Source organism: Diadema antillarum, unplaced genomic scaffold (assembly GCF_040938485.1).
Source record: "Diadema antillarum isolate AM-2024a unplaced genomic scaffold, OU_Dant_1.0 seq00000531_RagTag, whole genome shotgun sequence".
In the NCBI taxonomy this organism is placed as follows: Eukaryota; Metazoa; Echinodermata; class Echinoidea; order Diadematoida; family Diadematidae; genus Diadema; species Diadema antillarum.
In genome coordinates this window covers 1,262,077-1,288,495 of record NW_027271482.1, presented here as the reverse complement: position 1 = coordinate 1,288,495, position 26,419 = coordinate 1,262,077, and the positions used below count along the sequence as shown (strand labels likewise).

The 26,419-nt window shown below is 39.0% G+C and overlaps 1 protein-coding gene across 1 annotated transcript in view; it reads left to right on the top strand.

Moving 5' to 3' along the window:
• The window catches only part of LOC139734519 (broad substrate specificity ATP-binding cassette transporter ABCG2-like), a 156,521-nt gene extending 130,474 nt beyond the window's left edge, over positions 1-26,047 (top strand). Inside the window, exons 10-16 of the mRNA XM_071645294.1 lie at positions 1,234-1,319; positions 2,443-2,532; positions 7,645-7,769; positions 9,796-9,950; positions 14,009-14,098; positions 17,056-17,120; positions 25,900-26,047. Of these exons, the coding sequence (XP_071501395.1) occupies positions 1,234-1,319; positions 2,443-2,532; positions 7,645-7,769; positions 9,796-9,950; positions 14,009-14,098; positions 17,056-17,120; positions 25,900-26,047 (759 nt within the window). The remainder of the gene's footprint in view (positions 1-1,233; positions 1,320-2,442; positions 2,533-7,644; positions 7,770-9,795; positions 9,951-14,008; positions 14,099-17,055; positions 17,121-25,899) is intronic.
• The last annotated feature ends 372 nt before the right edge of the window (positions 26,048-26,419 follow it).

The window sequence follows — 26,419 nt, the reverse complement described above, 5'->3', positions numbered from 1 at the left end:
CAATTACCCGTCAAAAAATCAGAAGAAAGTTTCATATTTTGAAGTGACACCGGAGGTGTTAATTTAATACCAAAAATGAGCACCGGAAATTCAACACCAGCTCAGTGTTTCGTAATTAACACCCGACGTTTTGCAGTGTAATCCTACACATGTACGTTATAAGCGTTTGTGAGAAGTGTATACCGGTGTGCTGATATAAGTTACTTTCGCCCCTTTCTTCGCCATCCTGACCCCATTACCACTTCGTCAAAAAATCTATTCCATTTCCTTCATTAGATTGATTGCACGAAGTAGGAATTGACGCTCTGTCGCGTGAATTTGAATACATGAGTAGGGATTGCAGTGCTTGCTTTCGGAAGTCGAACGCACGTACCTTAAATTTGATTTGACGGAAACGAAATAGAGCTCCCATAAATGAAGTTGATCGCTCGCACTCTGAATATGAATGCCCGGCGAATATTTTTGCGTGCGTATGTGAATTCAAATGCACATTCATGAATTGGAATGACACAAGTATGAAATTGTTGGGAAAACCTACAGTATATTTTACGACTGTTGATTGTTCATTAATGTTTGCTTCATTGTGATTTTAAATCACCCTGAAAAGGAGACACCAACAGATTTAGCCGACACTCGGTCAGTTACCTCATGTCCACCATCACTCGTGTTGCATGCAAACACATTGCCGATGGAAATTACATTTAAAGGGCCCCTGAAATCCAAATGCATGTTGATTTGTGTTGATCTTTGATAACCTCAACATCACTTTTGCGGTGAAACGAATATCTCGAAACATTCCATATAGTTTTAACGATTTTTTTCCTTCTATTTTTCTTCAGATTACTTGGGAACGCCCACAAAAAAAATCCTTCCAAACCAATATTCCTCAGATGACCTCATCTGTCAATCATTGCTAAAGTACTGAAATGTTTAACAAAAGACATTGGAATGCACCTTCCCCTCGACTCAGCATAACTTGCATGTTCCCTCGCCATGTCTTTTGTTAGTCACATTGATATCACACAAACATGCAAGTCATGCTGAGTCGAGGGGACGGTTTTATTTCCTTATGGACCCGGTTCGAAATCTGGCCGTGTGTGACTGTAGCATTACGAAGTTCGTTAGTTACCATTTTTATAGTCTGAGAACCGACTGTCCTTTTCACTGTGTCCACTTGTAAGTAGCATTTTTCAGCCACCCCGTAAATTATTTGAATTTCTTTCTACTTCGCAGAATTCCTCAACAATCATGTTTGCACTCATCATCGGTGGAATCTACTTCGATTTAGATAATTCACTCGCATCTGGTTATCAAAACAGGTGAGTCAGTCTAATAGGTGGCTAGAATTCATGTTATTGGTGTAGTTGTCTTGGGAAAATACTTTCAAGGGTCAGACGCTCTGTGACTCTTGCTAGTAGTATGATGTTTTTATCTTATCTTCGGTTTTACTTTTCAGAGGTCATTCTCATGAGAGCTGAATGCTTAATCTTGAGTTCTTCGAACGTCGAGATTAAGTATGAAAATAATAATGGGGCTGGGAGTCTGATATTATGTTCGCCTTGGAACAAAAAAACAACAACAACGCTTTAATATACTGCGCTCTAAGATCGCTCTATTGAATTTGTACTGCATTTTCAATTTGAGTCCAATCGTATGTTTTAACAAGTTAACATGAACAAGTCACTAATAGATTTTCTTTCGCTTATCACCTTTTGCATTGAAATCGAATGTTGTAATATGTTTATGTACAACAGCATTGTTTTACACTATACTTCAAGGGGAATACCATTGCAGTTAGCTGTTAGTCTGAAGAGGAGCAAAATGGGCTTTCTTAACTATGACAACTTGATAAAATTGGATGAAAAGTATTAAGAAATTAAATTTTGAAAGTTACACTAATTTTCAGGTAATAGCTTGCCATATAGTTGGTACATAAAACTGTGACATTTTTCAGTTTTTCGTTCAAATGTAATTACTCCCCAGTCTCAATTCCTTACATATCTAACCGATAATCATTCTGAAGTTATTCAACAGGGAATTACATGTTTTACGCTTTGTTATCAGTAACACTTTTAACTGTACTGGAATTCCACTTTAAGACTTTCACACTGTTAAAGTTCCAGATATGGCGGAAAACAATGAAAAGTGGTTTCGCAACGGTTTGCAGTTTACCATTAACATCTCTTGACAATGAATGCATTTAATAGTATTGGACCCGTTTCTAAGTCTTTGAAAATGCATTCACTCCGTCTTCACTTTATATCTGGTGATTATTGTATGTTATGTTATGTTATGTTATGTTATGGTATGTTATGGTATGGGACGTATGTTATGTTATGTTGTGTTATGCTATGTTACGTTATGTCATGTTATTTATCTTATCTTATGCTGCGTTTGTAAAAATGAATTTTTATTTCTTTTGTGAACCGATCCCTATTTCAGAATCGGAGCTTTCTTCTTTCTCATCATGCAAGTTGTTTTCCAGAATTTGAGCGCAGTCCAACTTTTTATCGACGAGAGAGTCATTTTCGTGTAAGAAAAACGTATTTCTATACAGTATGACAGTTTGGGCATTATTAATCTTTTTTCTGTAGGCCTACAAGTTTTATTTACGGTTCTCAAAGAAACAATTCTCTATATACTGATTTGTGTTGATTCTTGATATCCGCAGCATCACTTACTGTATGTGGCAAACGAATGTCTAAAGGTGCAATCACACATCGCCGGTTTAGATGGCGGTTCATGGCGGTTCAGCAAATCGCCGTGCTCCGCCAAAGACCGTGTTTACACCGTACACAAACCCTGGTCATCCGTCACTCATCCGCCATGAACCCCGAGAACCGCGGGGAACCGCGGGAAACCGCCAGAAAAATTAAACATGTTTAATTTCTCGTGGCGGTCTTGGCGGTTTGAAATGGACCGTGTTCACATCGCCGTTCATCGTGTACAGAACGGCATCCTCCGTGATTGCACCGCAAGATCCGTGATAATACCGAGTTAACACCGCCATAATTTTCAAGCGAAAAGAAACAATGAACTTAAAAGAGAATAATGGCTCCGGCGACACTTCGTGGCGGAGCAATAAAAAATGGAGAGAAAAAGCAAAGATGAACCCATAATGCAAGATCGGGTAAATAATTATATTGAATGCTATAGTTTCCTTATTTCTTTAACACATATACAGTAACAAATAAAGTTTAATGTTCAAAAAGTTGTTAGGTATGTTGAATACTACATCATTTACATTAAAAGGTAAGTTCATAATTTTATTAAAGCTTAACAGCTTTTAAGATGGCCAGCAACGTGAACCTGATAAGTTATACACAGAAAACTTATGTAAATATGTTGGGTTCTGCTTTCGTGATTACATGTATGTATGCCTTTTTGCAAGACTGCATGTTGATATACAGATATGTTGAAACTTAAGAGAGTAGAGGGAAAAGCAATGTTGAAACTTGAAAAAAAAACACCATTATTATACGTGAACCTGTAAGTAAAGAGGAAGCTATGCACACATACTGTATATGCTTCTTTGATAATGCATAATGTACATAATGTCTTTTTATTGACTGTTGTTAAAGATATTATAATTATATTATCATCATTGCCGTTCTTATATAGCGCATAATACCTTTGGCAAGGTCTCTATGCGCTTTAGAGGGGGAACAAAAAGATAAACAGGAAAAGGTAATTTCAGAAACATCAACATGCTGCATAAATCATCATCTACAATCACTATGTAACTATTTTAACAGATAGGTTTTAAAAAAAATTTTAGACTTATTGATGGAACTTGCATGTTTTACCACTTGAGGTGCTGTTCCACAGTTCTGGGGCGGCATAAACCACGTTTGCCATAGTAGCTTTTTTTTTGTAATGGATCGAGGGTATCACATACAGATTCCCCTTACGATTTAGGAACTCTCATAGGCTCATATTTCACAAGGAGCTCTGAAAGGTAAGAAGAAGTAATTTTGTGAAAACATGGATAAACAAGCAACAAGATCTTAAATTCAATACGCGAAGTAATTATGTGAAAATTTAATTTAAAAAAAGAGAGATGTTGAAACAAGCAAGTACTTGTACATCGCTTGATAAATAAACCTGCAAATGAACAGGAAACTTTGGATACTATGTTGGATTCTGCTTTGATATGTACAGTATGTCTTTGTAATGACAGTTAAAACAGATATTCTGAGAGAGAAAAAGCACGTTGAAACTTGAAGATAATTGATTGTTGCATCACTTATATCAATCTGTAAAACACAGGGGGCTACAACATTTCATAATTTCTTTAAAATTGTGTTTACCTAAGAAAGCAAAACGCTCCTTGTTGAAACCCATTAAGGACAAGTGAAAGGGCTCTGATTGCATCCAACTACATGGGCTTGGTATGGACTCCTCCACCTTCCGGGGCGATCCGTGTTACTACCGCGTCAATCCGCGTTTGGTTCGTGTTCAAAACGTGTTGAGAACGTAGTTAAAGTGCTTTCCGCCATCATTGGGACACGGTTCACGGCGGTTTGAGAACCGCCATGAACCGCCATCTAAACCGGCGCACAGTGGGCCAGAATGAGCTCAAAGTGCGCCAAAATTATATTCCGTGGTTTCTTTTTACCCAAATTTGGTGTTTTAGGGTAATTAGGGGCGTAGAATTGATTGAACATAATTTCAAACTCATATGACGTCACTGTGATGCTGTTTTTTCATTGGCTACCAAAAATCTGTCTGTAAATGACGAATAAAGCAATGCAAATCTTAGGCTGTTATTTTTTTCTTTAAAGATTAATTTATCTTTTCACCTTCACTGACACTGCTTATCTACTACCATTGAATACACGATGCTTACATGTCATAGTAAGTGTATAAACATTCGGGTTTCGTTAAAAGAATCGAATTTATGCTGAAAGTTCCATATTACACACGTACTGCAAAATGATACTGTTGTCCGTGTAAACTAGTTAGAATATAAGTTTATGATGTACGCTGTACGTTTGGGTGAATTTTTTCACTTTATTCTATAGCAGGACATAAATGCGCGATATAAAATCAATCTCCGATATAGTTCTTATCTCTCTACTTCATATATAATCTTAGGCCTATGCCATATCAATTCATACAAGCGCAAAAACCATTTTGTCTAATTTAAATGGAAGGATAACAAATTGTGAAGTCAGTAATCAGGAAAATGAAAGGTTGTGACTTAGCAGCTAAGAATGAGTCTGCCGTGTATGAAAGTTTACTTGGAAAAGCTAAAATAATAAGATTTTTTTTTAATGAAAAATTTATCGAAATCACAATCATATGAAATTATAAATTCATCCACGTTCCACAGTGATTTTTTTTTTCTCATCAGTCGTCGGAAGCAAAGTTTTTTTTTGCTTCCGACAACCCACAAAGTGTATGGGATCACAGTCTGATGAATCCGACTTGTATTGGTCGCCTATCAGGTCAATGTCAGACATGTCAGGCATGATCCGATGAGGATCACGCGAGCAATGTCTGACATTGACCTGCAATCGGATTCACAAACTGCGATACTATACACTTTGCTGAGCGGCCGGAAAGCAGCAGTCTTTGCTTCCAACGAGTACCCGATGAGAATAAAATCTCTGTGTTTTGGTGTTTAACGGTCTATCTGCATATGTCAAGAGTAGCATCGAAGTACATGTATTTAGGTGTCCATACAATATGTATCGCAGTGGGAATAGCTATGTTTACAGTAGTGGCATTGACAATTATGGAGAATATGGCTACATGGCCTTGGCTATGTGCAATTATGTACTCTTTTATCTTCGGAGGAGGGGTCTTTTAGGTGCCGGACTAGCCCTATACATGTATTTTATAACTCTGTTTGCCTCTTATTCAGTGTTATGCATGTTTCTGTGTCTTTAACGTGCGAGAAAAAAATTAATGAATAAAAAAATGCCGCCCTCATGCGGCCCCGTATGATATAACAGCATTCCTAAGCGGCTACAAGGTCCAAAATAGGCGTAATGTGTCGCGGAAAATCGGCTCTAACACAAAAAGTGGCAAAAGGTGGCAGCCAAATCTGGTATCAGCTTAAAGCTGAGACATCAGGGAATGTGGTGGTAATAGAATTTAGTTGGAAATCCGTGGCAATCTAAACTTTTCATCAGGGTATATTAAAAAGACAAATAATTAGCCTCTTTTCCAGGATATTTAGCGTAAAATGTTCATGCACATTAAGTTTCTTTGCATTTTTATGGCATTCATAACGTAAAATGAACTCTGAGAAATATGTGGGAGAAATTACAGGTTGATATCTCAAAAACTACATGTTGAAATTATTTATTTATTAAAGAGGTTACAATTTGCTTTGAAACTCTTAAAATATTGTATTTTGCTACTTCAGGTAGGAAATATACCCCTTTAATGTACATACCTGATTCAAATATTTTAATGATATATTCTTCAAAGCATTACCTCTCAAGAGCGCATGTCAAAAATTAAAAAATCCCAAGTGCCCAAAGTGACTTTTGGCGCACTTTGGTATCTCTCTGGCTCACTGTGCGGCGATGTGTGATCGCACCTTAACGCTCTGGCATTGCGGTGGGTACAGTGTAGGCCGTAATAAACCGGGTAAACGCAATAAATCGTGAGAGCACGTAAGCCGTAACAAAGGCGGTCCGTATTGGACGAGATAGAATATATTGCGTAGTCTCGCCTGACCAGATGCCGTAAGAACGGATTCTGACAGCTTCATGTTTATTGGAGCGAAGACTGGAACGAACAAGACCAGAATAAGGAAGGGAAAAAGAAAGAAAACATTCCACCTACCCACGTTTCTGGCAAATGGGGTGTTAACGTAGCATAAATACATTCTATATATTCCTCAATTACTTTTTTCTTCAGATTACTTCGATACAGCCCCCGGAAAAAAAAAATCGAACATGTTTGATTCTCTCGCGACTCCCGGATCCATGGCTTCATTACATGAGATGTCGCAAAGACGTCTCCGCGAACTCTGCGACCAGGGAGACTAGAGTCGCTACCAGGTTGCCAATTTAATACATTCCCGAGCCCAATTATTAGATAATCATTTAACTTGTGTGTTTCCTTGCAACTAATATGATGAACATAAGACATTGCAGGGAAACACGCAAGTTGTGCCCGGTTCGATAACATTTTGTTAATCATAATCTAGTACTTTAGCAATGATTGACAGAGGTCAAAAAGCAGAATCTCGGTTTGGAAGTTGTTGTTTTTTTGTGTGTGGATGTATGCAAGTAATCTGAAGGATAAATAGTAGAAAATCATTATAAAATGTAAGTAACGTATTTATATATTTATTTTGCCACACAGCTGATCTTGAGGGTACCATGAATTCACACGAGTCAACATGTATAGTTTGCACCGCATTGGGACTTTGAGCAAACCCTCTCAGTGTGTCTTGTTCAGAAAAGGAGAATGACGTTCACTGAATTTTTTAGAAGTTCTTTGTATCGTAAATCACCCATAAAATGCTAATTGATTCCAGTGATCCAGGATGACTCCTTGTCATTGTCGGGTAATTCCATCGACAGCGAAATTGATGATGTCGGAACAAACTTGGCATCTTGTTTAAGATGTAGCAGGATGAAGAGTATACATTTTGATGCATTCTCTCCCCTGTACATGCAGACACGAATCAGCAAGCGGGTTCTACAGGGTGTCTGCCTATTTTCTTGCCAAGGTTTTCTGCGATATTATCCCTCTTCGTGTAGTGCCTACAGTCATCTACTCTGTTATAACTTACTGGATGATAGGTGAGTAAACATCGATGGCTGTATTACTGGTGCCAAAATTAATCCGGGTGCGGCATGCTGGAACTGAATGAATGGTAGGTGAATTGTATACCTGTAATAGCTTCAGTGGCATTTGTTGTCTAGTCCTGATCTACTCGTCGGAGTAAAATAATGGTCACGGTAAAAAGTTATCTGTTGTGTTACGTGTATCTGAAATGACGACACGGCATTACATTGCCCCGCCGACAATATATGCAAAACCAACACTTACTCCGCCGGCAATTACTCCGCCGAACTCTCATATGAAATTTCAAGTGTATTTGATAGAATAGTATTGGACTTTGAATTATACGTGAAACTACGATATCCTGGTGATATTTAGATATCAATCAGAATCGTTTCGCATCCTTGTGAATTCTTTCTTGAAACGATGTTATGAAATAAATGTGACCCTGCATCACAAAACCAACATGGATTTTTAGTTAAGGGCCGATTCTGAAAACCCAGACTTTAAAATGATGTATAGCTCAATTCAAATGGACTCCCCTAACCTATTTAAATATTGAAGAAAAAAAAAACACTCTGGAACAGAGTGAATTGAGAAAAGAGGCTCTGAAGTACAGGGTCTATTCAAGCGCTTAATCTTTAACAAGCCGTGCTAGCTGTGCAATGAAATATATATACTTGTGTATGTGTGTGTGTGTGTGTGTGTGTGTTTGTGTGTGTTTAGGTTGTCCAGTCATTGTGTTGCCTGAAGTCTATAATTTCTTCCAATGTGAAATCTTCTGTGCCATGATGAGATGGCCACTGTAACTTACAGGGCATTCAGACGCAAAAATTATACTAGAACGGTATAGCTATACAAAAACGGTATAGCTATACGATGAATTCATACGTCTGAACGCTGACTTACGAAACGATGTATAACGAAACGACGTATGAAACGACGGTCAGAGCATCGTTTCGAACTACAGTAGAACTCGATAACGAATCAGCATTCCATTACGCGTCTGAACGTATGGCGACCATAGAATGGTATAATGGGCGAGGATTAATGGAAGCAAGCACGAAAAATGACCTTGTACCTGTCTCTCATGACCATAACAACATGCGCAGTAAGAAACTACACATCTGTACGACGTTTTTCCGGAATGGTCGAAATAAGCGTCTGAACGGTCTATCGGCTATTCGATGATTCTTTATACGTCGTTTCTTTATCGAGTTTTGGAATAAACTGGCTTGCGTCTGAATAGGGGGTTAATTGAGTGGGACTTTTTTTCGAATAAAGAACTCGGTAACGAATCAGCATTCCATGAGGCGTCTGAACGTATGGCCACCATAGAACGGTATAACTGGGCGAGGCCTAATGGGAGTGCGCACGAAATGTGACCCTAAGCTTTACCTGTCACTCGCGACGACGTCATGACCATAACAACATGTATTGCACAGTGGGAAAATGTGCATCTATTTGACGCTTTCCAGAACGGTCGAGATTAGCATCTGAACGGTCTGTCGGCTATACGATGATTCTTGATACATCGTTTCTTTATAATCTGGTTTAGTTCGACGATGCTCTTACCGTCGTTTCGTTATACGTCGTTTCGTTAGCCAGCGTTCAGACGCATAAATTCATTGTATAGCTAAACCGTTTTGGTATAGCTGTATCGTTTTATTATATATTGAATTGCGTCTGAACACCCTTTAAAAAAGGACATGCAGGACATGCAGGGGTGTCGATCCGAATCAATCAGACAAGGACCTCGGGGATAACAATCTTTGTTGTTTTTGTGGTTAGCCACCGCCAGCCTTGGCTGATAAGCGAGGGGAGGAATTTTATTTAAAATAATAATTATAACATGTTGCCGATTAAGTAATAATGGGGATATATGGAAAAAGGAAAAGTATAACAATCCATGTCAGACTGCTGGATTAGTATTGGGGTTATTACAATTACAAACCATTGCCGAGTACCCATCCAGTGGTCCATGTTCACAGTGGAATTTGAACCCTTTCTTCCAATATTCTGGTTGCATTCTTGTTTCCCAAGGTCTGCAGTCGTCAGCCGCCCAGTTTTTCATTTACTTCATGACCCTCCTTCTCGTCACTCTCGTCTCAAGCGCTATAGCCTTCGCCATCAGCTCCAGCGTCAGCATCGCCGGGATCGCAACGCTGCTTATCGCTGGCCTCTACGTAATCATGATGGTATGACGAGTTGCTGGTGTCCTGAAATAGTCCGAAGTGCCAGAGGCTGAACTGATTTTTTTAATGGTTTTACCATATTTTGAGGGTGCCGAATCCGAATCTGGCCGATGCAACCCTTGCATCCTTAAGAGTTTTGAGATATTAAAAATGGTGGCCACCCCCCCCCCCCCGACATTCACATGTATTTCTATATGAAACAATTGATGTGTGATTTTATTCTATCCCGAGGGTGCAGAATCCGAGTCAACATGATACAACTCTTGCATCCTTGACGGTTTTCAGATATCCAAGATGGCCGCAAAAATGGAAATTCCTATGTTTCGCGATTCTTGAAAATTGAAAGTGGGTGCTTTTACCCTATTTCGAGAGTATCGAATCCGAATCTGCATATGATAGAAGTGTTGAATCCTTGAGGCTTTTGAGATACGTAAGATCAAAGCCAAATTGCCATAAAAAACGAACATTTAAGCGTATTTCCTTGTAAATATATATAAAAACAGATGGTTTTATCCTTTTTCGAGGGAGCTGACGTTGAATCTGGCTGATGCTACTCTTGCATTCATAAGAATGCCAGAATGATTGCCAAAAAATTCAAATCCCAATAATATTCATGAACATTACCTCATAAACGATAGAAAATTTGAAATTAATTGATGATCCTATCCTATTTCGAGTGTGCTAAAACCGGTTTGATAAACTCTTGCATCTTTGTAAGTGTTGATTTTCTTCAATATGTCTCATAATAATGGAAATTCCTTTATATCTTTTATACAAATGGTGAAATATTGTCCAATGAAGTTAAGCTGGGGATTGTACCCGGAGTGAAAAGCAATATTTCATTCTTTTAAATACGAGTCATTCAAACAAATTTGTAAAATCAGCCAGAAGTAAGTGGTATCAGAAATGACCCATGTGGTGTTTATATACTGAAAAGATATAAACATTATTCTGAAACTTATGACCAACCCCCCCCCCCCCCCCCCCCCGCCAAGATACCACTGGTATTCTTACCTTATGTAATAGAAATACAAAATGGCTTTATGGCTGCCAAATACTCCATACCAAGCTACTCCACTTCGACTAGAGTAAGTAGTATGGCCTGCTGCCAGCTGCTGGTATAAGGGCCGAAACTTGTCTGGATATTTTTATGAATCTCGTCTCGAATGCTTATTAAACTTGTCCCATATTTTGATTACGTCATCAGAAATGGCTGAATTCATGACCACTATATATATCAATTTGAATCCTAAAGCGTTCTACGTAATTATAATATCGGTAATCGATAATACCCAATTCTTATAGAGACAAAATGTGAAATGTTTAGGCGCAGAATTATTGCTAATATTTTAATGGTGTCACAGAGGCATAATTGCTAAAAAGTTTTACTGACTCACCTAATTATTGTGAGCAAACTGGACTATTGTTCACAAGGAGCAACCTCACTTGTTAAACAGAAAATCTGATATTAAGACAAAAGCCAGACTGCGCGACAAAACCCTAAAATGCGCCACCTATCTGCTCAATGCTCATGAGCGTCACGAATAACTTGAATACCTTATCTGTATAAAAACTTAAGCTTTCAGGAAAGAAAAGGACTCATCGTAGGGGAGATGGAGGAGCTTGATCGGAACAAAATGAACCAAGGGAGACTGATTTTGGTTGTTTGCTAATTAAGTGAAATCCACTTGTTTAACAATCTCTGCATGAGAGTAAATTTTGACAAGTACTGATTAAGCAAGTATAGATCTTTCTTATTTTCAGATGGTTCTATGGATCATGAATGGAAACATAATCAATTTACTACTCCGTCGAATATTACACAACGAAAGAATGCTGGTCACACGCCAACCAGCATTGCTATTAAGGAAAAAAATATTTGAATCAGAACCTAAGGAGTGTTTTATTAAAAAAAGAACATCTATAGTTCAGTATTCAGTAATCACTTTCTCCCAAATTTAAAAAAGAATCACATGTGAAGCAATTTAACTAGCTAAACAAGGTAAGCAATAGATCATATATCTGTGGAGCTATATTGGCTTCCTTTTTTACCGAGCCATCTTTTTTACGTGTTTTTAGCATAATATGTCATTAGTCATTATATCTGTGTGTTTATAAGTGAGAGACTTTTACTTCCTCTAGAGAGGATGTCAGTAGCAACTTTCTCAGTAAACGCGAGAGCATCCTATGACGCATGCATTTTTGCGATATTTTGGTTCACATCAACATTGTGGCAACTATTTTGGATGGCAATTAGCTGATTTTACAAATGCCCTAAATTAGCCGCAGCCCTAACCAACGCCCTTAAGGGTGCAGCAGCTGCATCAACAAGATTCGGATTCCTACGGATCCTACTCGGAAAAAAAAAGGTAGGACCATGAATTAACTGTCTATTTTTACCACTTAAAATGAAATACTCATATTGGAGTTCTCATTTTTTCTATTCTGGCGTCCATTTTGAATAACTCAAAATCCTAAAGAATGCAAGAGTTACATCAACCGGATTCGGATTAAGCGCAATCGAAATAGGATAAAACGGTCAATTTATTTTCAAGTTTGCAAATTATAAGGAAGTATTCATACTGCGATTTAAATTTTGACGGTCATTTTGGCAGCCATCATGACATCTCAAAGCTCTCTGAGCTGCAAGACTTACATCATCTAGATTCGATTTAAACACCCTCAAAATTGGTTAAACCAATCATTTTCTATTTCTTATTTACCATTTACAAGGAAATACATGGCAGCTTTTGATTTCGGAGCGCATTTTTAGCAAAAAATGTTGAATATTTCAAAAACCTTCAAGGGTGCAAGAATTGCATCATGCAGATTAGGAATCCCCACCCTCGAAAAAGGTTGGAACTATCAACTGCATTTTTTCATTTTTCACCATTAAGAAGGACATGGGAATTTCTATCTTTGGCGGCCATTTTGGCGGCCATCTTCAATATCTCAAAACCCTAATTGATACAAAAGTTGCAATATACATTTATGGATTCACCACCCTCGAAGTACGGTACAACTATCAATTACTTTCAATTTGTATCCATTTAGAAGAAAATAAATGGGAAATTATGTTTGGGGCGGCCATTTTGGTGGCCATCTTGAATATATCAAAACTCTGAAGGATACAAGAGTTGCATTATCCGGATTCGTATTCAGCACCCCGAACAGAGTAAAACCATTGATTGTGTTCATATTTAATCACTGAGAAGCAAATGCATGGGAGGCTCTGTTTTTGACGGCCATGTTGGCGACCATCTTGAATATATCAAAACCCTAAAGGAAACAAGGACTGCATCATCCAGATTCAGATTCAGCACCCCCGAAATAGAGTAAAAACAGTCAAAAAACATTGGGCAGACTGCAAAACAAGATTAACCCAAAAATCTGTCTTTGGCACCCAGACTAGAATATGATGTCAGAAATAACTAACACTGTAGCCACTGCCAGGCGCAACTTCATTCACTATTTATGATTTTCCTCTGTTTATAAGGATGTGTTTAATTCTGGTTTGGACAAAGTCCTGGCGTGCCTATGAAAATATTTGTTCGAAATACACTGATTCCACTTCAGCCTGACATTTATAAAGACACTGTTTTATGATTAGACCATGTAGTCTTCATAGCTTGTAAAGATATCTGCAAGTAATTCATTTTACTCCTATCAAGCCGTGCATCAATCGACTAATAAATATCAAAGTTTAGATGATAAACATTGATGAGTGTGGCTTGACAGGTAAGTGCTGCTGCACAATGTGAAGGTTAAGTGTTCTATACTCATGCATGAAGAATAGATATTTCAAAAGAATCAAATGGCATGAGTTTAGTTGTAATTAGAAGAGAACCGGTAGTACTGACCAAACGAACGCCACTGGAGACTATGACAGCGCAAGGGTGAGAACTTTTGATTTCATCGTCGAGAATAAGCACATTGCATGATTTAAATTAGCTTCTCGATTTGTCTGGACCAAAACAATTCATTTTGTATTTACGAATGCAACATACAAAATGAACATATATGTATAAATCTTTATTCCCTATCATTTCCTTCTTCCTCAGATATTTGGTGGTTTGTTGGTTAACATCAGCTCTTTACCCGTCTGGCTGCAATGGTTGCAGTACCTCAGTATCTTCAGATACGGACTCAACGTAGGTTGCTTTTCATGTTTCTAGACATCTTAGAGTTAATGGAAGATTATGTCCTCCCTCCCTTTGAAACTCACCAACACAGACAGACACTCACTTTTTTTCAATCTTTATTTGATTTCTTAAATTTCACAAAACAAAACATTCATCTTAATGTATTCCCACTATATAATGGTCAACAATGACTAATCAACAACAACAGCAAAATAATTCGTACAGCTGACATTTGTAAACAAATTCACATATAACTACATGAAAGAAAAAAATACCCCTGCCAGCCCCTTTACGCATTCCCCTCCCCTGATTTAGTTCTAGGGTCCCCGCTCAAATCCCAATCCTACACTTCAATAAATTGTATTTATGAGGTATATTGAAATATAATATATAAATTATAATGTACAAAATATAATATTCATGCCCAGTAATTAATACATATAATCACAAATTATAGGCATTAGCCGTAAGTAGCAATGACAAAAATAGCCCTTAACATTATGCCGCAGAGATTTGAAGCTTTACAAAATCAATTCTATCTCCTTACAAACGCCAGCCGCACTCTACAAATCACACTAATAACCTTCACTCACTAATCTATCCAAACATTTCAATCGATGAACATACTCCCACTCTATTAAATGCAAACCAAATTTCCCTCTTATAGTTGCCAATTTCTTTTCCTCTTCAGTACTTTCCCCTATTCTTTTCTGAATAATGTTAAAAAGATGGTAAAATGCCTGTATTTCTTGATTTAAAAACAATATATTTCAGCAAATTAACTAACAGCATTTACAAACTCAATTCTCGCTGAGCTACCGGACAGTCCAACAAAATGTCTACCCCATGCATACCTCGTATTTCCATAAGATTATGATGTGATATCATTATTCTCCGTATTTTTTTTACTATCTGACATTGCAGAAATACATATTCATAAAATTCTATTTTTTTAGTACAAAAAAGACAACCTATTTGCAACAAAACTATATTCTAAAAGTTGCTTGTAAGTGTAAGTCAATCCATGAAATAACAAACTGAAATTCCATGTGTTTACTGAGAAGAGTTGTGGTTCTTGGTCTAACAAATATTTCATACATTTCTTCTCTGGTATGCTCAACATTATTAAGAACATCTTTTATCTTATGTTTAAATTTGTGCAAATCATTTATTTAAAAATCATACATTTTCCGTCTTTTAATTGTATTTTTGCCCTAAAATCTTACATTCTAACTCAGACGTTACCACATACACTCATCAAAAAAGAAGAAGAAAGTAAACACTTTTTGATCTCATTTTTTATAGAAGATTTTGATAAAAATCATTGAGGGAAATTTTACGCATTAGTGAACACATTCGTTTTTGTTCTCCAAGGCACAACAGTAAAAAAAAATGCAGAAATTGACATTTTTTCAATTATTTGTATATGACCTTTAAAATAGCATTGAAAACAAAAGACCAATTTAAGACAATGAGAGACAGGATAGAAATAGCAAAAGTAAGTATTCGTTGCCTTGTGTCCTTTATATCCTCAAACAGAAACAAATCGGTGAAACTGAAGGAGAAAAATCAGAATTTTCTGTCAACTCAAACTTTAAATGACATACAGAGTAAGCGGCAAAGATGGCAAAATGGACAACATTTCTTTGTTTCATTCTTTCTATTTTGAAATTTAAGAATTTATGCCATAAAGTCAAGACCCAGAGATTATTTTCAATTTTCTTAGATTTCAAATAACATTTCAAAATTCTACCATTTGTGTTATCACTATTGCTTCTTCCCTAATGTCATTTGAATTGGAATTTGCCAAATGATTTTTCTTTTTCCTCCAATATTTTTTTGCGTCTTAATTTGCATTTCTTATCGTGTTAAAATTGTCTTCTGTTGTCATGTTTATATGTTACCGTGCATCACAAAACGAACAAAAAGTCGCACCCCTTGATTTTACATGAGAAATCATAAAAAAAGTGAAATGGGTCACTCAAGTCAATCTTGATTTTTTTTTTCATATTTTCTGAAAGAGCTATCCTTCTTGTACATTATACTTTAGTTTGGAATCATAACATGAGTGGAAGGTGTATTTTCAGCAGTTTTTCTACAACGCTTTTTTTGGGGAGAATAGAATGATCAAGTATGTCTTAGAGTCCCCTTTTCATTTCGTGTAATCCTTTACACTTCACTTTCAAGTCGAATAACTTTTGAAATGATAACTGTAATGCTTTAAAAGTTGCAATAATTATGGAAAGAATGTGTTGATAGAGCATGTTCAATTTTAGCTTAATGTGATAATTCCTTCTTTGTTGTTGCTCCGGTGGTTTACATCCTGTGTTTTGTCCTTTTCATTGCACAGCTAGCACGACTTGGTAAAGATTAAGACCCTGTACTTTTGAACTTGAACATGTTCAAAATCTCTCTGCGACGAGAAAAACTGCTTGCGACAATAAAAACCGTTTGCGAACTTTCTTGCAACTGTTTACGAACCCTCTGCAACCCTTTACGAACCCTGGTGAATCCCAATTTCGCTACATTCGCAAAAGTTATACCCCTTCATAAGTCTGGTTTCACCCCGGTGGTCATGGTTGTAGCTGCGTTCGTTGTGTCCGTTGATGGCGTTGTTTTTCTCCGTTTCTGTGTTCCTGAAGAGTCTGTTGTCTGAGTCTTTTCCTGAAGAGTCTGTTGTGTCCTTTTCTATTCAAGTGCGGGGTTTCCCGTTACTTTGACTGGCGGTGTTGTTTCGTCCAGAACTTTCAGTTCCCCGAACTGTCTGACATCTCTTTGGGATTTGCGTTCTTTTGATCTGATGATCGTTCTATACATTTATATCTGTATGTGTGCGTGTGTGTGTATGTGTGTATGTGTGTATGTGTGTGCATCTTTCAGAAGTTCATTATTCATGTTATAATGCACAAAGTTTTCTGGTATACTCATGTGTGACATTCTTCTTAAAACGATTGTTCCCTTTCCAGGCGCTTCTCATAAACGAAATCAAGGATACAGCATTCTGCGAAGATGTGGCGGAACAGACAGGATGGTTAGTCGAATATTTGCTGAAACATTTTAGCTCACCTGAGTCAGAGGCTCAAATGAGCTATTGCAATCATTCGTCCGTCATGTGTCATGCGTTAACCCTTTACATTTTCATCTTCTTTTGGAAAACCTCATAACACATTTTCACCAAAATTTGGCACGCAGCATCCCTAGGGATGGGTTGTCAATTTACTCCAATGTGTCCCACGACCCCCCCCCCCCCCCATCCCATCCCGATCTGTAGGGGACCACAAGGGGTTGAATCCTTACAAATAAGTAATCTTTAGAAATCTTCTGTAGAACCAGAAATCACAGATCTAGGTTAACGCTATATAAGAGAGTACATTGATGGCTGTAGTTTCAAGTTTGTTCATGGCAGGTCTTGGGGTCCAAAGTGGGCACAAATTTTACTTTTTCATCTTCTTCATGATAACGCATGGTAAACTTTTTACAAAATTTGGTCCCCCTGAGCGATCCCTCTCTCCCCATTCCCGGGGGACAAAGCCCCAAAATATTACTTTCTCTCACACCTTGAGTAATAAGCTATGTTAGATCTACGACTACATAGATTACTGTCTGCAATGTTTTGTCAGATCAGGGATGGCCCGGGCGGCCAGATTGGGGCTCAATTTCTACATTTTCTTTTTTGAAAATGCATGGTGACATTTTCACCAAACTCAGTAGGTATTATTGCTACCTGTTTAGAATATAATCTGTACAAATGGGCACCATTCCCCTCAATGAGGCCCCAAGGGCACACAAGGTAAAGGAATCAGTACAAATCTTCTTTTTTTTTTCTAGAACCAGAAATGATTAACTTATTTAGTGTTATGAGTAATTAGGTTGGTGACTGCCGTTTCAAGTTTGTTCGTGGCAGATCTTGGAGTGGGTCGGGGCTTCTAATAATTTGGGCCGAATTTTCACCTTTTCATTTTCTTCTTGAAAACGTATAGTTAGATTTCGCCAAACTTGGCTCAATGCCCAGGGAGTGGGAACGAGCAAACCTCAAATTAAGCAATCTTTGTGAAATCTTCTTTTCTAGAACCAAAAATGGCAAAGTTAATGTCGTGAAAAAGTATATTGTTGCCCGCAAATTCAAGTTTCTTCGTGCAAGTTCCGATGATGATGATGAGGGATCACATGGGGCCTTTTTATAATCTTCTTCGAAACACATGGTCAAATTTGTCACCAAGCCTGGCAGGCATTATCACTGTGGTGACAGAATGTATACTTATACAATGGGCACCATGCTCCCACCCGCTGGGAACCCCCAGGATCCCTAGAACCACCAACTATAGACATTCTTTTCATAAAAAGGATCGTTAAAACAAGAGAAAATCTGAGTAAATACATAAGTGCATGGATTTTCAAGGCTATTTATGTTAGAAATAGACGTGGTCCCATTACCGCCTTGAACGAATCGTGGCCCAGGTTTTTATATTTGATATTCTTTTTAAGATGCGTGGTCAGATTTTCAATATACTAGCTGATATTTCTACCAGTTTGACAGAATAATATCATATTGGATGGCTATGAATGGGACAGCAGGGAATATTGCACGTGTTATAACCAATGTTCCACGAATCGAAGATGAGTGCAATATTGGTCCTAACGAGTGCAATATTCCATGGTATTCCATAAATTAAAGCCATCCAATGTAATCATTATTATCTATAATTTTATCTATGTAAGGCAAAATTTGACTTACAGGTACCCAAGGGTGATAGTCTTGAGACACATAGGCGTCTAGATGTAATCCGGTAAAAATGGCTGCAAACTCCAGGTCCAATCCGAATGCAAAGGCAATGCGCGAAATTCGCTGGATCAACAATAAATATAAGTATTTAGCCGCTAGAGGGCTGTATCAAATGCTTATTTTTGATTGGTCGCCGTGTGTTCTGGCTATCACGGGTCGAGTTTCCGGTTGTGCTGTGTACTTCCGGTATATAAGAGTATACTCGGCTTGCGAATTGCTACACGGAGAATTCATCGAATTTTATCAGTTTGTTTTGTCGTTTCATCCATCATTATGAACGGTTCTGAGAACAGAGATTTGCAGAGGATGACTGTCCCCCAACTTCGTAAGTTTTTGACTGTCAGAGGCGTACCATGCAATGGTAAACGGAGAGACGAGCTCCTCAGTTTTGCATCGAAAGCCGCGACCACGTACGATGTGATACAGCCCTGTGATCGTGAAGAATCCCTGCGCAAGCGGCGTGGGGTGACCGCAGCGGATGGCTCCGAGCGTGACTTCAACGGTAAAGCCGTGAACTCGAAAGTTGAGCTCGCCGGTCTTCCGTCCATCTCTTCGATAGACATTTTTGTGTATCTGTCATCATACTGCGATATTATACAAATGATGCACAGGATAGAGTGCGTTAGTGGAGATGTAGCGCACTCGAGGGTATTTACAATTGTGAAACATGCACGAGGCGAAGCCGAGTGCATGTTGCACGCTACATTGTAAATACCCGAGAGTGAGCTGCATCTCCACTAACGCCACGAAATAATCCTGTGCATCATTTGTTTTATAAAATGGGTCGAAAACTAACAGCATTTTTCACGTACCTTTGTGGGTCAATACCAGTCAGCTACATGTAGCACTCGCTCAAGAGCCAAGATGTCCGAAGATGTTCGTCCAAAACATTTATTTTACGCACGTCGCACTCGGAAATCCCGCACATAATATAAGAGTATACGTACGCCACACATGTTATGCACACAAGAAAGGCCGGCCGGCAGCCCGAACTAGAAGTTGTTTACAGGATTGACAGCGCGTATAGTGGCGCGCGACGCACTTATAACAACTGATTGAGTGCGCACTGCTAGTGTAAACATTGTGACGTCAGGCCGTGCATGTTAGTGAGAAAGTAATACACGCACACGTGACTCATTTCAGCGCTTCCAACTGGCTACATTTTTGAACCCATTTTATAAATATCCAATATTTTACTTACTTTTGAACAGCGTGACCCGTTTGCACAATGATATCGCTTTCTCACAACATAAACACTAGTACATAGTGATCACCACTGCACATAATACAAACAGCTGTACGCTCGCGCGCACCGATACCGGAAGTAGGCATCACAACCAAAAGGCTAGAAAAAAAATGTCGCCACCATCGGCGAATATCTTACAGCTATTGTCGATCCCGCGAATTCCAAAGTTGCAAAACATGTCCTAGTAACACCAACGTATCTACAGGTCATAAAGTGCTCCAGAAAGTAGTAGTTAGTTGTCACATTGCAATTGTTGAGCACAAAAGGGCTCTGTTGAAACCGCAGATCTACTTTGAGTTTTCGAAGTTGTATGAGTGAGAGTAGATCTGCTGTATGTTAGCAACGGAACTGCAAGCTCTTTTGTTGTTTACGTCTCCTGTTGAATTAGTACAGTCCTTATTTATCTCCTCACACAAGACATGAGACTCAGTGTGATGTGTTTCAATGTCTTGGGAACTAGTCAAAGAGTACGATAAATCAAAGTTCAACTCTTGATCAATTTGAAGCCTAGATGCAACACTTGGGGCCTCAGTTTCTCCAATTTTCAGTGTCAGTGGGCGTGTTGGAGCTTTACTCACAGTTGCTGGCATCGTTGATCTTCTTGAGGGTGATGGCTTTTCAGGTTTAGAGCTTTTGGGGTCTGGTTCTTTACCTAGAGCTCTTGACGAGGCATTGGAGATGTCATATTTCTTGTCGTCACCAACTCGGCCTACATATGAAGCAAGGATTCCTTCGTTTCTATGACCAGAAACCTGACAAATCTCCCTTGATGTAAAGCCAGTCTTGTCTAGTATCGTAATGCATGTAGCCCTAAAGACAGTCATTTGTGTACACTCTATACAAGTTTGCAGTATTTGAAGTCTGCACCATCATAGTACCTAGTGTGTTGACCCCCACCGGACACTTCTTGTACCACGGTCCTGTGGATGGTGTAACCGACTTAGGGGTTTGAAAGACTGCGTCACAATCAGGGTTGAGCTTGGAAATATACTTTTTGAAAAACGCAACAGGGCCCTTGTCATCCTGTGTTTCGTACATTCCACCCCCATCAATTCGTGTGGATCGACTATCCTCTCGAGTATTTTTGTCAGCTCATCTCTTGCTTGCGCTACATGTTCACGGCCATCTAAGTCAACATAAACTTGGAAGTGATCCCGTTTCAAGTCCCTTAGATTTTCACGGCCTCTCCTACCGATGTTGATCATAAGTTCAAACCATACTTTTCTCTGTAAACCAGTTGGAGTAGACTGGACAAAGGAAACTGACTGGTACAGTGTTGTAATGTGGTTTTCATCAATCGAGGAGTGGTGCACATTATCCCCCTTACCTAGTTTTTTAGCTGCACAGTTGCTGCTCGGTAGGATACATTTGAGTTGGCAAATTCACTGTCTCTGATGATATCTATGATTCCATGGTAATATGCGTCTTTCAAGTAGCGATTAGGACCAGCACGGATGCCAGAAAGTGAAGTCGTCGTATAGAAATCCCCGTCAGCTTTCCTTGCTTCCAAGGAAAATTCCGAACAACGATCAAAGCGATGTTTTTGTCAAGCTTTTGAAAGTCCTCATTTTGGCCTCTTTCCCGCAGATACGATCGGAACAACTTGACGGCTTTGTTCGTAGCCGTTCTTGTGTTTTTGGCGTCTTTCTCGCGCAAAATAAAACTGAAATCGTCCTCAGTTAACTAAACGAATCTGGACCTGGAGGCTTCCATTTTGTTCGCAAACTCTTCGCAAAGTGTTTCAAATCTCGCACAATGACACAACACGTACGCCTTAGCGATCGATCGTCTGCAAGTTTTACATGCGAACTCATGGGATACTAGCTGCAGCTATAGAATGTAACACTCTAGCTTGTGATACACAGAAAAAAAATGGGTGTCTCTTTTTATTGTTTCACAACTCATGTTTTCAATTATTATTATATTAGGTTATAATTGTATAGTATTAGGTTATGTTTTAAGTATTGTGAAAGATGATAGAATGCTTCTGTTGTAAACAAGTAGTTAGTAATATGCTTGGGAGGGTGTCTTAAAAGTGAACGAAAGGCAAAGCTTTGTATCTCGACTTCAATTCGAGATGCCTCTTCAGTTCTTCGGTTTTATCTTCTCTTTGAAAATGCTTGGTCAGATTTTCACCAAACTTGGCAAGGATTGTCGCTAGGGTCATCGAATATTCATCTCTGGAAATGGGTACCATCCTCATTTGGGGGATCCCAAGGGGCCTAATGCCTCTGGAATGGGGACAACGCCCCCAAATTAAGGTTGTCTTTGCAAATCTTCTATTTAGAACCAGAAGATATAAGCCATTTAGTGCAATGAGTGCTATGCTTGGTGACTGTTTGGAGGGGTGGAAAACTAAAATTAGCCATTTTTCACATTTTCATCTTCTTCAAAAGACATGGTCATGTTTACACCAAACTTGACAGGTGTCATTGCTAGAGTGTGTACAATGCCCATTGAGGATGGGGAGGGAGAGACAAAGCCCCAAATCAAGGAATCTTCACAAATCTTTTTTAGAACAAGCAGTGATACGCTAAGTTAGTGCTATTATTGGGTAATTTGGAAACTGCCGTTTTAAGTCACTTCATGGCAGTTCCAAGGGGTGGGCCCGGAGGGACCACTACACGATTTTTCTTCTTCTTGGCAACTCATCTCAGATTTGTTACCAAACTTGGCAGAAATTATCACTAGGTGGCAATATGCGATATACAGAATATTGTTTGAAACCAGACAAACTCTGAATAGATTCATCATAGTAGGTTTATTATAGTAAATGTACTTTCAAGGTAATGTCAAATCCTGGGATTGGACGGGGATCGAATTTGGGGCTAGTTTTTAAAGTTTTTAATATAATGTCCAAATGCACCCCATGCCCCCGTGAAAGCCCTCAAAGCGACTCACCACCAAGTTTCCAATGTTCTCAGGTAATAGTCTGCAAGAATGCGTGGAAGGTGAACTTGAGAAACTCGGGTGATCGCAATACCCCCTGGTGTCTTGTTTGATATTCTACGTCGAGGAGAGGATTAGTTAAGAATATGGTCGTTTTACTGGGATCATCCCACGAGACCGACACCCACGAGTCATACGGTCCACGAGACCGACATCATAAATAGGTCCATGAGTTATACAGCCCATGAGTTATACGGCTCACGAATCATACAGCCCATGAGTTCGACACTACACACAAAAGGCTCACGAGACCGTTACCAAGCAAAGAAAGCCCACGAGACCGACACTACACAATTAAGGCTCACGAGACCGACAGTATGCAAAAGAGGCTCACGAGACCGACACCAGGCAAAGAAAGCCCACGAGACCGACACTAGGCAAAGAAGGCTCACGAGACCGACACTAGACAAAGAAACCTCGAGACCGACACTAGGCAAAAAAGGCTCACGAGACCGACAGGACGAACAGCGCCATCTACATGTCAATTACAAATATCTACCTGTACAGGGTGTTCCGTTAGGGGGGAAATTATATACTGGCGGGTGCAATTTCGTTAGGCTGTCGAGCGACATATTGTAACTAACTAATAACAGCACCATCTACATATCGTATTTTTATGTGTGTGGCTTTTAGGGGGCAGTTCTGTCACGCTACGGGGAGCGACATTGTTGCCGTTTTTTCGAAATAAAATTGTCCTCTTCATGGTACCAACCACCAAAAAAATGTTCGACAAAATTATAGAGGACAAGAACGATGGATGGTTTATTTTCGCCCTTTTCTTTCTCGCTTCACAAGTTAAGTACGCCTTATTAGATACCCTATCTGCCTGCTTATACCCGCCTGCTCAGAGTTTAATTCGTTGTTTTTTTCTTTAACTATGTCGTATCAAATTCAACAGATGATTTTTTTTTTTCAAATCGCAGCGATTCCCCTCGGTTTCAGTGGCTTGTGTTTGTAAAATTTTTCTTCTCCAAACGGTACATTTTTTATGAAATAGAAAAGTTGTCATGGGTGCATCTTCTTTTTCCGAATTCTTAACGCTGTCTTAATGGACGATAACATTATTTTCTGTGAATTTATACAATTTATTTTCAACGTCTTTGCAGATGACTACCCCCCCCCCCAGATCATGTAAAGCAGGTGTGCACTACAACACTGACCATTTTGTGAATAATTTTCTTGTAGTGAACTTCATTTCATACCTGGGTATATTTCTAGTTGGTTGATCTGAATGTCCATCATTTTATTTTATTTTTTTCTAAGTCGGTGTCTACCGGTCTCATGCACTTTTACTGAATTTTGTTTATTTTTTCGCAAACACTCATAAACGCAAACACAATTAAAAATCTTGAACCGTTCAGGGGGTAAGGGAGGGCAATTGACGAGGTAATACCCTAGCAACTCCCCTTTTCCATCTCTTATACCTTCTTTATGCCATTATCTGGACACCCTATACAGTTACTTGGTCTATAGATGGTGTTGTTCATCCAGTCGGTCTCGTGGGCCTTCTTTGCCTTGTGTCGGTCTCGTGAGCCTCTTTTGCCTAGTGTCGGTCTCGTGGGTCTCTTTTGCCTAGTGTCAGTCTCGTGAGCCTTTTAAGCGTAGTGTCGGTCTCTTGGGCTTTCTTTGCTCAGCGTCAGTCTCGTGAGCCTTTTGTGCATAGTGTCGAACTCATGGGCTGTGTAACTCGTGGGCTTATTTTACTTGATGTCGAACTCATGGGCTTTATTTACTTAGTGTCGAACTCGTGGCCTGTATAACTAGTGGGCTGCTGACTTGTGAGCTGTATGACTTGTGGGCTTTATGACTTGTGAGCTGTATGGCTTGTGGGCTGTATGACTCGTGGGTGTCGGTCTCGTGACGTGCACCCGTTTTACTAAGGGTAGCCTCTTTGTTTTGGTCACTGAGGGTCCTGCTGTTGTTAATAACCTATTGGTACTAGGTGTTACAAAAAAATTCCCACTTTTGATCCCTAGTGGTTCAAAAACTATGTATCAGATGACACTGACATTGATATGAGTGATAGCTAAATAGTGTACAAATTTGATGAAGGAAATTTAAAAACGAAAGCATGAATACGTTTCATTAAATTCAAGATTAATTTTTCAAGTAATGGTTAAGATTTTACTCTATCTTTACTTTATAGATAATAATAAATTATATTTTAACTTTGCACAGGGCCAGTTGGAGTGTATTGGAGTGTGTCGTGAACCCCAAACGATTGCCGGGGTTTGAATGCCTTATTAATTGTTCATGAGGAATTCCACTATCACAGCTGGTTTTTATTCATCCTGAAATGTAGTGTATGCACATAGAAACAGATGCTTACTTTTTTCTTATTCATGCATTTTACCCTTTGCCATGAATTCAGACTAGCAGTGCCTAAGGCAGTCCATCGTGAATTATTAATCAATCATTCATGTGCCTTGGAGCAACAGACCATAAGGCTAGTCAGCTGAGCTCTAAAAAGGTGGTATTCATGTCCAGTGTTCACGTTCATTGTAAGCACACACTCACATACACATCATAGGTTCCTGTCTAGTTGTTCAAAAATCTTGTTCAAAAAAGTGCACAACGGGATGCTTTCGGATCCGAGATATCCCGTCATACACCTAGAGCTATAGACCCTATCCACGACACCACAGTGCTCCAATTTGACAAAATAGTTCACGCGAAGATATGAGCACCAATCAGCTGCTAGACAATGAAATGATTCTGTTCAAATCCGGAGATAGTCTCGACAATCACACAGTGTATCCATGAACATGTCCGTATGTAGGTGTACAGATGTGCATCGAAAGATTATGATTATGACTAATCCTTTCGTGGCAGTATTCCTGGAACAGTGTATCTCAACGAACAGGGTATTGACTACAGCGTCTGGGGGCTGTGGCAAAACGAAATGGCCCTCGGCATCATGACTGTCGGTCTCCTCGTCATCGGCTACATCCAACTGTGGAGGATGCCCAAGCTCAAGTAGTATAGATGAGCCCCGGTAAAGGAACTTGGATCCAAATTGTGGCTCACATGCATGCTATGGGTCGTGTTGACGGTATTGCCACAAATGCGTTCATGAATCTCTGCTGTGATGCAGAGCTTGAAATGACTAACCTCGGGTAAATGAAGTAATCGCTGGTATTATTACACGGTGAGTCACAATACGAATTCATTTACAAATATTCCCACACTTCAAGTAACAACATTAGCGCCAACATAAGAATTGATACTACGTAGGAACTGAATTATCATTTGTGACCCTGCATCACTAAACCATCAAAAAGTCACCAGACATGGATTTTTAGTTATGCGTAGATTCTGAAAGAGCAGACTCTAAGCTTTAAAATGATGTATA